At 54.9% G+C, this 15,392-nt stretch overlaps 5 protein-coding genes across 5 annotated transcripts; 2 read left to right on the forward strand and 3 right to left on the reverse strand.

The window, feature by feature from the left end:
* Positions 1 to 2,975: 2,975 nt before the first annotated feature.
* Positions 2,976 to 5,695, forward strand: MAM_00213 (uncharacterized protein; the record flags this gene model as incomplete). Its single annotated transcript, XM_040819012.1, has 2 exons — positions 2,976 to 5,551; positions 5,608 to 5,695. The coding sequence occupies 2 exons, from the start codon at positions 2,976 to 2,978 to the stop codon at positions 5,693 to 5,695; spliced, it is 2,664 nt and encodes an 887-aa protein (XP_040682277.1).
* A 1,302-nt stretch (positions 5,696 to 6,997) lies between these two features.
* MAM_00214 (BRCT domain-containing protein) lies at positions 6,998 to 9,667 on the reverse strand (the record flags this gene model as incomplete). The annotated part of the gene is made up of 2 exons (XM_040819013.1): positions 6,998 to 9,466; positions 9,563 to 9,667. The coding sequence occupies 2 exons, from the start codon at positions 9,665 to 9,667 to the stop codon at positions 6,998 to 7,000; spliced, it is 2,574 nt and encodes an 857-aa protein (XP_040682278.1).
* Positions 9,668 to 11,077: 1,410 nt separating this feature from the next.
* On the forward strand, positions 11,078 to 12,685 carry MAM_00215 (defective in cullin neddylation protein 1; the record flags this gene model as incomplete). The annotated part of the gene is made up of 5 exons (XM_040819014.1): positions 11,078 to 11,128; positions 11,409 to 11,779; positions 11,826 to 11,905; positions 11,968 to 12,145; positions 12,244 to 12,685. 5 exons carry the CDS (start codon positions 11,078 to 11,080, stop codon positions 12,683 to 12,685), a joined length of 1,122 nt encoding a protein of 373 aa, XP_040682279.1.
* Positions 12,686 to 13,208: 523 nt separating this feature from the next.
* MAM_00216 (37S ribosomal protein Mrp17) lies at positions 13,209 to 13,944 on the reverse strand (the record flags this gene model as incomplete). Its single annotated transcript, XM_040819015.1, has 4 exons — positions 13,209 to 13,509; positions 13,591 to 13,622; positions 13,679 to 13,819; positions 13,921 to 13,944. 4 exons carry the CDS (start codon positions 13,942 to 13,944, stop codon positions 13,209 to 13,211), a joined length of 498 nt encoding a protein of 165 aa, XP_040682280.1.
* A 118-nt stretch (positions 13,945 to 14,062) lies between these two features.
* MAM_00217 (Squalene/phytoene synthase) lies at positions 14,063 to 15,079 on the reverse strand (the record flags this gene model as incomplete). The annotated part of the gene is made up of 1 exon (XM_040819016.1): positions 14,063 to 15,079. The coding sequence occupies one exon, from the start codon at positions 15,077 to 15,079 to the stop codon at positions 14,063 to 14,065; it is 1,017 nt and encodes a 338-aa protein (XP_040682281.1).
* Positions 15,080 to 15,392: the final 313 nt, after the last annotated feature.

The raw sequence follows: 15,392 nt of genomic DNA on the forward strand, positions 1-15,392 counted from the left end.
TCTGGAGACGTGTCGGCCTTTTTTTTTTTTGGCCCTCTTCGTTTGGACCGGGGACTTTCAAGATTGGTACCCAAGTACTCGGTACCTTGCACTCTCTTCCTGGCGGCAGCTTATCATGATGGGATTTCTACTCTCGGCATCCCCAAAGTCGTCGTGGAAATGCGCACTTGATTTGGACATGTACCGTCTACCCGCCGGCGCCGTAGCCCAGTACCCGGGTCCATGGGATGGCTCGTATCTACCTAGGTGCCCTGTACATTTGCCGCCATTTATTTATTATCAACACTCGGGCGCTGGGGTCGATGTTGGTGCCGTCCACCCGAGCAGAATGCCTGTTAGCCGCGCATTGAACAGCATCTGCCACAGGGTCCTTGGTATACGCACTACGCACTAGTAGTAGTATTGCCGGGCAAAGGTTAACATGCGCTTGCGCATCGTGCTTAAATTGCCGGGGGCGCTCACCCTTTCCACGCCCCCTTCAGCGAGCGATGCCTGGGTGATCGCCACAGCCAGCCTACAGCACACAGGTCAACTGACTTTGTTCAACGCTAGGCCTGGTGGGACAGCGTACTGACTTAGTATGTAGATTAACTAATTAGCAACTACAATTTTAGGCGCGGCCCGCGAGGACAGAGTTTCAGCTGCGAATAGTTATATTTTTCCTAAACAGGGAAGAGGGGGGGGGGGGGTAGATGGGTACAAGCTACAAGCGTTATGAGCATACTCGAGTACGTGGGACGCAGGAGCATGCACACGGCAATAATACTTGAGCATCTGGCAACTAGCAGGAGCCTAAGCGCTTGGGTACTTACTTACTTAAGTACGTTACTTTGCGCATCTGCTCACGAGTCACCACCGGGCATTGAAAAGAGCGACGCCCCGGGCATCTCACGAGTCACCACCGCCTCGAGGCATCTAGTCAAAGACATATCTCGCTTGCCGAGTTTGAGCAGCGCCCCAAGCTCCAAGACGGGAGTCAAGGCCAGGTCAAAAAACGCTCGAGGGCTCGGCTCTTGTCTCACCTGTTATTTCAACACTCGTCACTTCTGCCTCCTCCTTCATCCCTTGCGTGGGCGCCCGCCCTTTGCGCCGAATTTCATGTCATGCAATCTGCCTTTTTGTAAGTTGGCAAGTCGTTACTTTCCCAGTCCTAGCGTTTGCCGCGTTTGAGTTTTCACGTTTTTGCCTATTCATTCCCTCTTGGCCAGACGCGCCCGCGCACTCTGACGCACACGCACACGGAGACGCATCCTGGATATGTCTCCTCGATGGCCGCGTTCTTCTTGCCAGTCGTTGCGCAAGCTTCAAGCTCCAAGCTCCAAGCCCCATGCTCCGTTCTCCATTCTGCATTCTCCATTTCTCCGTCTTCTCGGACGGGCAATTCCCTGTCCGCCCAGCGCCACCCACTGCTGCTGGCTGGCGTCGGCGGGCTCATCAACCCAGTCCCAGGTCAACGGGCCCTGCTTGGTTCACGAATCACGGGCAGCAAGCAGCTGCTCCATCAACGTTGGATGCAAGCTCGAGCTGCTCTCCGCCGTGCCCCAAGTTCGCGAGACAGCCAGCTATAATGCGCATGACAGCCAACCTCCTTCGCATCTCAGACTCCCTCGTTTGGCATGCACGCGGCTCCCTTCCATCCCTTCCAATCTCAGAGACTGACACCTCGGAGAGATTGCGGAAATTTTACCCAGCGCCGAAATCCAAGACATTGCTTCTGGGACACGCGCCTGTCCTTTGACACTATTTCACGTATGCCTACTCCGTATGCCGCTGCTTCGTTCACACCACCGTCGCCATCCATGCCAAACCGCCATTGGGACCGCCTTGGCATCTCTGCTTGACCACGCGTGCGCACTCATTGCTTCCACCAGTTGCCGGTCCTGGTTGGCCAGCTGCACTTGCAGTCTGTTTGTCTCCGTTTGATCTGATCCGACAGCCGGCTTTCTGCGGTCTCTTTCAAGTCTGGCGCCCTCTTTCTTCCCCAACATTGTCTATTCATCACATCACATCATCAGCGAACAAACCCCTCTCCCTGGAACCTCGTTTTTTTTTTTTTTTTTTTTTTCCCTTTCGCCTTCGCCTACAAGCCGCTTCCCTCTTTCCTCCCCGTGCCCGTTTAAGCCCGGCTCTCTATTTGCCATCGTCTTGCTGTCCTGGTTCAGTCAGCTGCATGCATAGGCTGCATTGACATTGGCCGGAATCCTTGATCCAGCTTCAGGTATCAAAATCAAGTGGCAAAGCTGACGAACCAAGACCATTGGATCATATTTCCGTTGCATGGTCTTCAAACAGGATCCAAACCCTGTCTACCATTAATATCAATTATCTGCGGGTCGTCGAGCCAAGGTAAAAGCGCATTACTCTGGGGTTGGATTGGCCCTTGTTATTAATGGGTATTTGCATTGTCAAAATACAGCCCGCCGATTACCACCGCATTTATATACGCCAAAAAGGGAACATACTTGTCTGCGTCTGCGCATCAACAATACGAGCTTGTAGCGCCTTCATATCAGCCACCAACCCACAGTCGACGTGGTCGCTTTGAATCGACTCCTCCCCCACCTTTCTTTGCCATAGGGACAGACGAGGAAGTGGAAACTTCGGAACTCGATCTCTCATACACAAAGCTTCGGCCATAGATTGCGAAGGCTGCCACTTGAATAGTTTGGTTTCATGGCGGCAATGCTCTTGGCTGAAACGAATGAGACTCCATCTATGCGCTTCCGGAAATTTGTAACCAGGAAAAGGGTACGTCAAATAGGACCAATTGTGCTCGAGCGCGCTGATGGAGTGTGTCGCCTCTAACAGCGAAGTAGTAGCCAGCGAGCAACTGTTGCGCTGAGACGCGCTCGTCTGTCTTGGGACTGAAAGCACAAGAACGCTGAGCAATCCAAGGCCGTGGGAGACCCCGAGTTCTATCGCTTGGTGACAGTAGCAGAACGCCGGGGCAAGTTCGTACTTCAGCATTCACCAAAATGGAAGTAGTTGACATGCTCCCGGCTGAGGAACAGCGGTCAGTATGGGATGAAACGGAGCGGAATTTTTGGCTCAGGTTCGACGATGAGAACGATGCCAGCCATGGCGAGACCCAGCAGATGTATAGAATCAGGGCGTCAAAGACCAGAGCCGAACTCGATGCGTTGATGATGAAGCAATCACAACTCACCGAGAGACAGGAACGCCTTCTCAAGGAGCTAACGCAAGTCGAAGCGGAGCTTGCTCGAGTTGTGGAAGCGTGTGACGACAAAGCCACCAAATTGAATATTCTAGAGCAAGAATATCGCCAAAGCGAACACGAAAGACTGGAGCAACGCGCTCAGATTGCCAAAAGCATGGAAAGATTCTTCAGGATCAAACGAGGAGAGGATCCTGACGCGCTATCTGAACGGGATAGGGATCATTTGCGTGAAGTTCTCAGGAACAGTATGCGGTCCCGCCGCGTTGGGCATGAGGGACACGAAGCCGCCCGCGCCGAAGCCCTGGAGCAGGCTAATGAAGCAGCAAGAACGACTCGTGTCCTGACTCCCGTCCGTGTCTCTTCGGCTGCGCAGAGGTCGTCTAATAACGTGCTTGTCAATATCGTTGATGCAGATGGCCATGTGATTGGTCCTGTAGAGAGAACTGATCCATGGAACCAATGGGTTGAATTTATTCAAGGCTTGCCCATAAAGCGACATGTCAAGATACGCCGGGGACGCAAGTTCACTTCTGATCACTTGGGTACCATCTACGACCGCTCAGAAGCCAAAGGGGTGAGGTGGCTGGCGTGCATGATTCAAGCCACGGGGGAAATTCAACAGCGACGATGCCACTCCTGTGATAAGAACCAAGGTGCTTTTGATGACTGTATTGTTCTGGGCGGACCACTGTTTCAAAAGTGCGGCAATTGCGAATGGAATCGTCAAGGGTGCCATATGCCTTCAACTCCCAAATCCGCAAACAGAGAATTCGGGAACGAACAAATGCAGCCTCGTGACGCCGGCAAGGAATCAGAGCAGCTAGTCTATCGGATGCCGCCGGCGAGTCAATCTCATCCTCATCCGAGCCGGGAGCCACGGACATCAGGTCGATTGAACGGAAACCCTATTGTACCTGAACCGACGCAAATGCCAACACCAAAAGAAAGCCGTGACCGTCCTTTCTCCAACCCAAACCATGTTGCTTCAAATGGCTTCACGCCCGCGAATTTCCGAAGTCGACCGCCTTCTCGAGACATCCCAACTCCCTCTGTGCAGTCTGTTGAGAATTCCCCGCAGCCTGCGAAGCAGCGTCTCTCTTCGTCGGACGAGATTACGAGAAGTAACTTGATCCTCAGGCACGATGGCACCGTCTACACCTTTCCCGAGTGCGTTCAGGGCGTCCCTCTGGTGAAAATTGACGAAAACCACCCCTATTGGGATCCGCGTTGGCCGCCTGTACGGTCCATCATTGAACCACAGCTCGAGCTCTGGCGCGAAAAGTTTGTTGAATCCGTGGAGAAGAAGGCAAAAGGCGAAGGCGGCTCCGCCAGATTTCAAAATGGACGCCAGGTCAATCGTGGCATCAAAATCTTGGAATTCTTACGAGACGGTGAAATCAGCCCCTACCAGCTATTGTCGAAACAGTATACACATACTGGAAAGGGAACCATTACGGCATACGATACGTTGTTCCGAATGTGCGAAACTCTGGGGGAACTGGCCAAATATCAACTTGACATTTCGCCAGTCGAATGGCTGCGCCATCGTCTCCACGAGATCATCGCAGAAAAGGGACCAAATTTCAATTATTCCAAAATCATGCACGACTTTTATCACGATCCCAAGCTTGCCACCCTGCGCTCCAAGAACGGCTACAAGAGTATCGGACGCCCATCTGGCTACAAAGCTGGGCAAACCGCGGGAAACGGCAACAACAGCACGCCCCAAGGGGGCATGAGGAAGAGGAAAAGCATGCACTCCCAGACGGACACGCCCCGGGCGACGCCACCCTCTAGTCACTCGCCGTCCCTGGCTCAGGAAGACTACAATCGATCTCCTCTTGCCAGTAATGCAGCTCCGTATTCGACAGACGGTCCGTTTGAGGGATCAATGCAAAAGCGTCTAAAGCCATTGTCCCCTGTATCGACGCATCCAAACGACGAATTTTACACTGATGGCATTTCAGACACGGATTCTTGGAGTGGGGCCTCGATTCAAACGCTGGATTGGCGTATTTACCAAGTGAAGACGAGACTATTCACGAGCTCCACAAAGGTGACGCAGTACTGGCATTGGAAAGAGGAGAAGCGCATCTTTGAGCATCAGGTCCTCAAGGACACGAATCCTGCTAGCTGGGGCATCCTCCGATCTCCAATCGACTTTAACATCGCACTGGACGATATTGTCCAGGTTGATTGGAACATTGATGCCCTGCAGGTGCATTTTGTAATACGTCAATTTGGTTCCAGGCTTGCCAAGCAAGATAAGAAGCCCATAGGCGACGTCATGGCAGCATTCAAGCGGGAGACTACAATGCGTCGGTTCCTCAGCTACTGTCGCCAGCGCCGGCTGAAGCTGGTCAAGGTCACGGCGTAAGTGTCAAGTTGTCTCGTGTGTGTAATGATTGCTGATTTTTTTGGTCGTGTAGCGACGAAATTGAACAACGATGGGGCAATATGCAGTCTGAGAAACTGCCCAATACAGACGAAGAGGCAAGCCCAGCGTTCAGGGAATAGCTTTCCCGTCCCTGGGACTAATGTCAGCATATTCGCCGTAACTGATGTCACACAATACTCTACTGTCGATCAAGTTTTGCTCTGCAATCGTCGACGACTAATCGCCTGCCAAGCCTCTTTGTTTGGTCAGACAGCATCTGCCGTTTGGAGGCGTGCGTGAGACGCCCGCACACGGCTGTCTCTTGTTCTCCATTTAGCACACGGGAGTGGTATGGGTGGACGAGACGATGCCCAGGTAATGGCGAAGCAATATGCGCAACCATCTCTGCTTCTACGCGTTTTCCTAGCACGTACGCGACTCGGTGGCGTACCATGTGTTCGGTGTTGGATGCCTTCCACCGTGAAGGCTTTTTGATACATTCGTACAGCAATGTACTGAAGCATTTGCACGAACGGACCACAGTATATTATACCCCCTTTCAGACAGTTTTCGGTTCATTTGTTTTTCTTTCTAGACTTGCAACAGTTCACACATGCATCACGAAGTGCATTCATCACGTTTTATGTTTTAGCATCAGACAGAGACAAAGCGTACGGGTCATCGGATTCGGCTTGCGGTGGTGCATTGATGCCTTTGGCAATTTTTCTCTTGTTTTCAAACTGGCGTTTTTGGTTTGGTACGGGGACACATGGCGGTGTCCCCGGCGAAAGGGGGCGTGGTTTACGTCATGAACAACACGGTAGATCTGGCCTTGGGGGAATGAATGTAAGAAAAACCATGTTTGTGTACTACCTGACAGCCTGATAGTCGGGTCAAATTGATTCCTACTTTGTTAGCTGGCACAACTTGTCAATGACACGATAGGCTCCACGACCACATGTCCACCGGGGGGTTTAGACTAGCTGCATGACATATGCATGTGCTCCGTACAAACGCGTGTTTTCCCCCGGGCCACCGAATATACGAATATACCAAGCTGCATTCGGGCAATATTGCAACAGGGGCCATGATGGACACGCCGGCCAAGTCAACAAAAGCGGGCGATGGCGTAGTGCGCGCGCAAGAGCGCCGCGGCCCCAAGGGCACTGCAGACGGAGTCTTGGCAAGGTTCGTCAGACGGCCGAGAGACGGGAGCGATGCGGAGCGGCGGAAAGGATATAGAGAGTCCAGTTTTGCGCCTCGCCATGGGACGTGCGGCACTGCCGCGGACACGGACTGTGAGTTGCGGTGGCACGGGGGGTTCCTCGGCGCGTGTCATGTATGTGCGACGGCTGGGCTCCCGTTTGCACGACGCCTTTATGTTCCGAGCTGTTGCGTCGTGGTTTTTCTCCAAGACATTGGCTCCAAGACGAGCCGGGTCGTCATCGTCCGTTTCTCGTCGGCTTCCGCAGCGACCTCGCTCCTGCGACGGCAGTGGTTTGCGCCGCGGAGACGGCTGGCTCGTCCCTGCCCATCATTTTGTTCATCAATGCGGCCTTTACCTGCTGTGCTTCTGGATCCGCGTACTGCAACTGTGTAGAGGGGGGCTGGGTGTCTTGCTTGCACGTGGCGTCGTGGTCGTGGTCGTGGTCGTGGTCGTGGTCGACGTCGTCGTCAGCGACGCCGGCCATGGCGGCCCTCAGGCTGTCTGTTAGTTGTCGGGGAGGTGGTCCGCTGCCGTCTACACTTGCCGCGCTGCTGCCGTTGGAGGCATTGCTGATGGCGCGGCCGAGGAGCTGGCGACGGCGAGGACGGGGGAACGCTTGGACATGGCAGTTGCCGTCGAGGGGGCCCGGGATGGCCGCCGAGTCGATGAGGCTGGACAGCCTGGAAGAGAGGGCCTCTCGCTCGGCCGCTCGAGCCTGATGTTGTGCTGCTCTTGCTTTTTTTTGGTCTTGTTGCGCGGCTGTCTCGCGACTGTCTCGCGGGGGTGACGACATGCGTCGAGGCGGAGCGCATGGCCCACGGGCAGGAATGCTTGCTTCCTCGACGAAGCCACTTGGATTCGGGTCTGACTTCGTACGGGTAACAGGGGCCGTGTGCCTCGACGGCGACGGCGTCTTGTTGAGTCTCGCGCAGGATGCTTCCGTCAACGCGGCATCGTCGTCCTTGGTGGATGCGCCAGCCGGTTGGCTTCGTGCTGTGAAGAAGTCTGCCGAGGTTGCGACCTCGAGTCGAGGTATGCCCTGGGCAGGGGCTGGGTTTTGACGGACAGCGCTCTGCTCTTCGTGCGAGTCTTTGTCAAAGGCACTGGCCTCGAACCCGCCGACCATCTTTGGTCTGGACGAGGCTGGCCCCGCGGCACCGCGGGTTTGTTGTGTGGCGTTGTCTGTCCTTGCATTTGGAGGCTGCGATGGTTCTTTGATTTCCGTCGGGCCCGGAGCTGACTGAGCTGGATATCGGTCTCGGATCTCTGGAAAGATGTAGTTGCTCGGCGGCACGCTGGACCCCGTCGAAATGCATTCCCACAGCCACTCCGCAGACACGACGGGAACCCCCCAGGCCAGTGCGTATTTCAGCTTGTCTCTGCGCATTGCCCTCAATGACTTGCAAACCAAAACGCTGGTTGTCCGCCTAAACTCCTCCTCGAACTTGGCTCCTAGCTGGGAAACACTTCGCGCAACTTGGTTCAGTTCCAACCCTGTAAAAGCCGCACTGCATATGACGAGATGCGAGAAGTCGGGTATCGGGAACAGAGGGAACGGCCGTCCCAGGACGTGTTCACCGGGAGACAGGAATTGCTTGTTGTGCAAGCACCTTTCGACGTAGAACTCGGTGATAGTTTCGACGCCGTCGTAGGGCATTTTGGGGTGTGATTCAAGCCGTGACGTTTGAGGCACGACAAGAAAGCAATGCGACTGCTCCGTTTGGCGACAGCTCGCCGCCTCCCGAAGCGACGAAGCGACGGAACCCCCCAGCGTGGCAATAGTATCTTCAAGCACGGCTTGGCGTTTCTCAGTGAACCCGTGGATCGCGAATACGCAGTTTGCAAACACGCCGTTGTTGTGCTGCTGATGAGGCTGTGGAATAGTAGGCTCGGGAGTTGCTTGCTGTCGTGTCGGCTGTTCCGAACCGGCCTGCTCGCTACCAAACGAATGTTCTCCTGAGCCGGAGCGGCCGAGGATGTCGCCCCAGAGATTTTTTCTCTGCGAGCTCAGCTTCATGCTGGCGGTTTTGCGGAGCTTCCTCACCCCTCTCTCGTCTGTAGCATTCGCGTTGGACGAAGCCGGCCTGCATCTTTTGCCAAGTGACGCGCGTCTCGGGTCCTCCTTGTTCCAAGCGCCGACGCCTTGTTCCTCGACTGGGAGCAACGGATCAAACTTGGCTTCCTCCAGAATGAGACCACGCTGTATGCTCTGGTCCAGCCAGCCAAGCGTGACGGTGTTGACGCCCCAAGACTTGGCCGCGGCGTACTTCTTGCCTTCAGGCTTGCTGACGACGAGATGAGTACACCTCCTCGTCAAGTCGCCGGTGTATCGGCCGCCATTGGCCGCGATCCTTGCGGCGATTTCGTCGCGCTGCTCTCCGAATCCCGTCAGGCATATCAGCAGGGCCTGGCGACCAGTTGCGCTTCCCTCGTGCGGCGATGCTGTGTCGGCGCCGCATTTCTCCAGCGCCCTGAGCTGATGCTTCTCTTCTAGGGCTGTGAAGTCAATCTCGTCGTCGTTTTTCCAAAGTTCCGTGACGGCCTCTATCCACATGGCATCCATGGCCTTGATATCGGGCCGCTCGCGAGCAACGTGGCGGTACTTTGGCGTGTCATAGTCGCCGACGATGAGATGGGTCACGTCCGGAGTGAGATCGTACTTGTGGATGCCGCCGAGTTCAGCGACCTTTTGGGCAATGTCGGTCTATATGTAGGGCGACGAGCAAGAGTGTCAGCGGTGTTTGACGGGTATCACGGTCGGTTGGTCGTCTTTGTCGCGGAGACAAGATACTAGACCTACTCTTTGGTCTGGCGGGATGCTTGTGCAGCACACAACGACGTTCTTGAGAGGCGCTGACGGATCTGTGGGATATCTCGCATCATCTGCAGATTGCGAAGATGCCATGTCAACTCGGAGGCCGCATTTGCGCTGGTCATGCGTCGCGCGCGGGAAGGGAAGCAGAAGTCGCCTGGTGTCGCCCGGGCACGCGAACAATAAGTCACTGCCCGTCGGCGACTAGGTGGACAGGTACCTACCCTCATCTCATGCCTTGCGGTGGGACCGACTGGACTCTGACGAGACGCGTCGAGCTGTTGGACCAGGGCCGCGTTTATTATTTTGCCGACTGCGGTGCAGCAGCCGCGGGAAGCCCGCCTGTGAGTCGCTGCGGAGCACTCCGCGGCAGGGGCTCTCCAGTGCTGGTTCAGCGCCAGGACGCTGCGTCCCCGGCGTGTCGGCATCCCCGCCACAGGCGTCACAGTGATCGATTGATCGATTGATCAATCAACTGACCCCACCATCGCATTCTCGCAGCTTGCAAGCTCGCAGCCTCGCCCGTCTTTCTTTCTCGAAAAGCCCCTCTCTTCGTCCGAGAAAACGTCAGTGTCTGCGCGAGCCTCGACCCAGTCTGTCAGTTGAACTCCTCAATTTACTCCTCGAGCGCCGTCTGCGGACCGTGCACCGAGTAGGACAAGACTCGTCCTCGCATCTTACAAGCTCACGACCTTTCTGAGCCTACCCACGCCCCGTCTTGTCAGAAATCGCCATCGAGGCTCCGGCAAGGCTGCAATTCTCCATCATCGACATCGACATCCACGGCCACCACGGCCACGGCCACGGCTGCCGACTCCAGCTCGGACACCGACATCCGCCTCACCCCCTGCGGTCCGAGCTCGCTGGGCTCCCTTTGGAACTCCCAGCCGGCCGACGCTGTACTACGCTGTCATTATACGCTGTTGCGCCGTGACGCTTCTTCGCAAACGCCAAAACGAGATGCCGCCCCCGTCGTCGGCGCAGCAAAAGGTCCTGACTGCCCAGTTCCTGTCTCTCACAGGCGCTACCGAGCGGCAGGCTACCAAGGTACGTTTGTGACCAACTTCGAGCTCGGTCTCAAGGTCAGGCTCGCCTCGCCCCTCACCGGCCGGATGGCGATGCGCGGCCTGGAGGTGGTATTACATGCGGATGTGCCTCGAGGTATCTGTGTCGGCACCTGGCCCTCGACGTCTCTGCTTGTTCGCCAAAACCACGTCAAGTACGGCACAAGGCGTTTGATGAAGCCTGCGCTAATGAATGTGCCTGTGGTCCCAGTTTTTGAAATCAACCGGCTACAAGATTAACGAGGCCGTTGATGCGTAAGTCAGCGCCACCGTCTCTTTGAGTGCTTCCACCTTGAACCCGTCATCTACCAGTCATCACCCACTCGCCCCTCCGAGTCAGTTCCAACTTCCAAGCATCGCTCCTTTCCGCCTCGCCTCGCCTCGCGCTGTCGTTTTGAGCTCTGGCTCTCGGCCGGTTCGCTGCGACCTTGTTCGCACAATGTCCCGTCAATACGTGCGCCGCATCGATTGGGACGGAACTTCCATCCATGTGGGTTATCGGTGGGGTCCCACCAGCTAATAGAGGCCGTCACGGACTCACGGCCGACACACGACATATGAGTACGGCCGAGTGACGCCGTTGGCTTGGAAACAAATGTCCAGAGGGGCAAAATTCGCTTCTTCGGCCTTGTCGTTTTGATTCCCTGTCTTCCATCCCATCAGCCGTCTCCAATTCTACATTTCACGTGGCGCCTCTGCCTTGGCCAACAAGTTGCCGTCGACGCGCTCTTACAAGGGCCGACCCTGTCAAGGCCTGGCCAAGTATCTAGACTTTGCCAGTCGTCTTTGCTCCACGACATCTACATCCTCACCCGTCTTCCTGTGCCAGCACGATCCGGGGCACTGAAGTCTTGACCCGCATCTGCCCTTTGGTCGGCTTTGTCTCCCTCCTTCTCCTGGCACAATGGGATGGAAAGATGTTAAGCGCCGTCTGCCTTCTAGGGCTATTCCATTCTGGACTTCCTCCAAGTCACCTGAGGGTGGAAACACTCATCAAGGCACAAACCCTCGTTCAAGTGAGGGGGATCTCTCGTGGTAAAGGGACTTCTGAAGCCGCAGCTGGCATTATCCTACCCTTGGCCAAGTTGGCCAGCAGATCATGCCAAGTGGCTGGTATTGTCTTTTCGTTGAGCCTCTTGGTGTAACAAGTAACAAAGACTGACCGTCGCCTTCTTCCCATGCATTAGGTTCTACTCTTCCGGAAATGAAAGCAAAGGCCCATCACCAACCGAGTCTAAGCTCGACGCTCTGTTCGACACATTGCGAGGTAAAAGCCCCGTGACGCATACTGGACCAGATTCTGTTCCCGTGAGGCTTACAATCCGATAGATGAAAAGAATGATGAAAAGGACAAGCTGGAACTCGAATCGACAATGGAATACTTGAGCAGCAAGTTGAAAATTAGTCTGGAGAACGCAGAGCTTTTTGTCGCTCTAGAACTACTTCAAGCTCCTAGCGTTGGCGAGATTACGCGTCGCGGCTATGTTGATGGATGGAAAGCAGCAGGGTACGAATTAAACCGTGACACTTTTCGGGGGAAAAGCCCTCCTTTGGCATGACCTGAAGCGCTTTGACGACCAGAATGGAGCTAATTATTCGGTGCAGTACCGGCACGACTCATAAGGAGCATGCTTGTCACATACAACGCCTTTCGTCCGCACTTTCGACAAACCCTGTGGTGTTTAAGAGGGTGTACAAGTACACTTTTGTGGCTGGTCGCGAAGGCGATCAGAAAGCCCTTAGTTTGGAGAATGCCCTGATATACTGGAGTATGCTATTCTCACCTCCCGGTATGTCGTGGAAGAGCGAGAACCACGATTGGTTGGACTTGTGGAAGACGTTTCTTAACGAAAAATGGACTCGATCAGCTAACAAGGACATGTGGAATATGACGTTGGAGTTTGCATTAAAGGCAATGGCTGATGAAAGCTTATCCTTTTGGAGCGAGGATGGTGCCTGGCCCAGTGTCATCGATGACTTTGTCGACTGGTGCCACGGCAAGGGTATCGGGAAGCAAGAAACAATGGACGTTGATTCGGAGCAGTGACGGGCGAAGGGCCCCTTGATGGAGATTTTCTCGATGCTGAAACGGAGTCATGCCCGCCAACAAGTGAACACGTGCACGGTACAGCGATTTTGAGAGCCTCGCAATGAGGTCTCATACACATACATCACTAGTAGAAAGCACCATTCTGGTAGCGCAGCTAAATGCGTTACCAGGATGAGTTATGATAGACATGTAACGAACAAGTTACGAATATGAAGAAAGAAAATAGGAATATCCTCACTTGTATTTTCTCGTTATGCTCATCGTATTGGATTTCTATATTGTATGCGCTGCTGTGCTTCGTCCAGGTTTGTTCCTCATTGCAAAAAAAAAAAAGGGCAGGAAAAGCAAGCCTCAGATCCAGAGTTATCCTGGCATGCCTTCGATTCGTATCGCCGGTTGTATTCACTTGTACAAGTTCTCCTCGCCGTCCGCAACGAACCACGTTCCAGAAATATCGTACAGATGCCAAACTGCAGGCCCCCCTCCCTCTCCTTCTTCATATCCGCCCCTCAATCGTCCTTCACGTCTCGCCGCCCTGGGTCCTCCACTTTGGTGCCCCGAAGCCCGACAAGGTGCTCAGCTTGCCGTCGCCGAGCTTGATGTGCGCCGAGCGGATCATGCGCGGTTCCAGGCGCAGCGTCGTCCTCACGTCCTGGTGGACCTTGGTCGACGAGTCGTACCGCAGGACAAAGTAGTGCCCGTGTGTGTGCTTCATTTGGTGCACGGAGACGGGCTTGGGGAGCGAGAAGACGCCCCAGTTGTCGAGGCCGCGGACGACGCCGCCGTTGCGGAGGACGAGCGACCCGACTGTCTGGGCGATTCTGAAAGGCTTGGTTAGCTGGCTGCTTGGCGCTTGCGCAGGTCCCGGGGTGCGTGGGAGCTGGGAGCGCGGGAGGACCTACTCTTTAACTTCGCCGAGGTTGCCTGGTCGGACCTGCGTACTGGGGTTAGGAGGGTGCATGGGAGGGTGGAAAGGGAGGGGAGGCGCACGATTGCAATGAGCTCGTAGAGCATCTTGACGGCCGCACGGGTGCTTGGTCGAGGAGGACGAGCTGGCGGAGGGACGGACGGGCGCTTTGGAGTCTTGAAATCCGGGAGCTGCGTGCCGGGCCGAGGATTATCCGATACACGCTGCGCGTGTCCGAGACAAACTTATAATAACGTTACTACTATATAGTTAGATCCGTTGGCTAGGCTATCAAGAGTAGCGGAAAAAAAAAAAGAGCACGTACGTGTGCGGCAGCTACTGGACACATGTTGGGCAAATTTTGTAGAGTGTCAATAGTTTCGATTCGTATCATCAAGTCGACGTCTAACTTGATTTCCCCTCAAGGTAGTAAGTTACAATATTTCTTACACATATGCTACATGTCATTATAACTTCTCGGATGACAACGACTGCCAGATTCTCCAAGGCAACCGCCAACCGCCAGGCTTCACAGCAAAGGGGTCGAAATTGGCCTTCTCCAGCTTCTCCAAGTAGTGAGCGGCTGGTACGGCTTCCAGGAGCACCCCGAAACTTTGTCTGATTTCCTTGGCCGCGTCACTCTCGCCCGTGTAAATATGCTCAGCTTCTCCTTGGTGCTCAAACTCGTGACCCGGGTCTTGGCCAGCCTTTAGCCGCTTCAGCATCTCCCGAGCCGTCATCAGGTGGTCGTTTGCCCGAGTCGCGACTTTAAACACGGCATCTTGCAGCCCGGGTGCGTTTGGTCCTTGTCGGAAGACTGCTTCTTCCTTGACTCCTTCCTCGGCCATGATGTCCAGTGGTAGCAGTAGAGACGGCTCGCGGCTGGGAGGTGCATCGACGCCAGTGGGAGTTTTGACTGGCCGCCCAGGGGCGGCCAAGACTGGGATTCCCCTCAGCACAGCGATAATGCCACAGGCCTTGCCAATATGGCTTGCCAAGTGGTCAATGTGCATCGAGCGCAGGGGCATGGACGCCAGCGTCGTATACATCATGGTGGCATATGTGTTTTCGGCGTAGTCTTCTAACGCTGCCAGACTGGGATACGGCCGGCCATCCATGTATCTTTCTCTTGTCTTGACAAGCCGCGATATCCAAAATTTTATCGACTTGTTGGTCGAGCGGCCGGATCGAGTTTCTACTTCCTGGAGAGCTTGATGTAGCAAAATACATATTGGCTCTCGAGGCGGCGTTCCGGCGAAAGTCTTGTCCATGGACTCGTGCCAAAACTTGATGCGGAGAGTGCCAATGAGTGGGTTCGATACGATTTCGGGGAGGCGCACAAGCTCCAGGTTGAGCGCTCTCAGAGCTGCGTAGGTATCTCGGACAGGAGACGGTACAAACCGTCGAACTAGGTGCGCATCGTAATCGCTTGTCCTGGGGCGAGCATTAGCTATTGAGAGCACCAGCGTGAAGGCACGTCGCATACTGGAGCTGTTTCAAGCAGTATGCCCTTGCGGATTCTACGTCGGCGTCGGTCACGTATCCGCGACAGCTTGGCCTGCCATGAGCAAGCCCTCTCAGGCCAACGCGTATGGCTTGAGGGCGGCTCATAAAGAGAAGCTGAGGGAGGATATTGATCACCAATGACCCGGCTTGAGGTGATGATGGGGTGCTAGGACCAATATTTCACAGATTCCAAACCCATGGACCAATGAAGGGCGTTGGATTAGCCATCAGTGACTTCAAGGATGAATAGAGTAATTATTATGGCGATGAGCCCGAGCTGCCACAGGCCCC

Source organism: Metarhizium album (assembly GCF_000804445.1).
Source record: "Metarhizium album ARSEF 1941 chromosome Unknown scaffold_1, whole genome shotgun sequence".
Classification (NCBI taxonomy): Eukaryota; Fungi; Ascomycota; class Sordariomycetes; order Hypocreales; family Clavicipitaceae; genus Metarhizium; species Metarhizium album.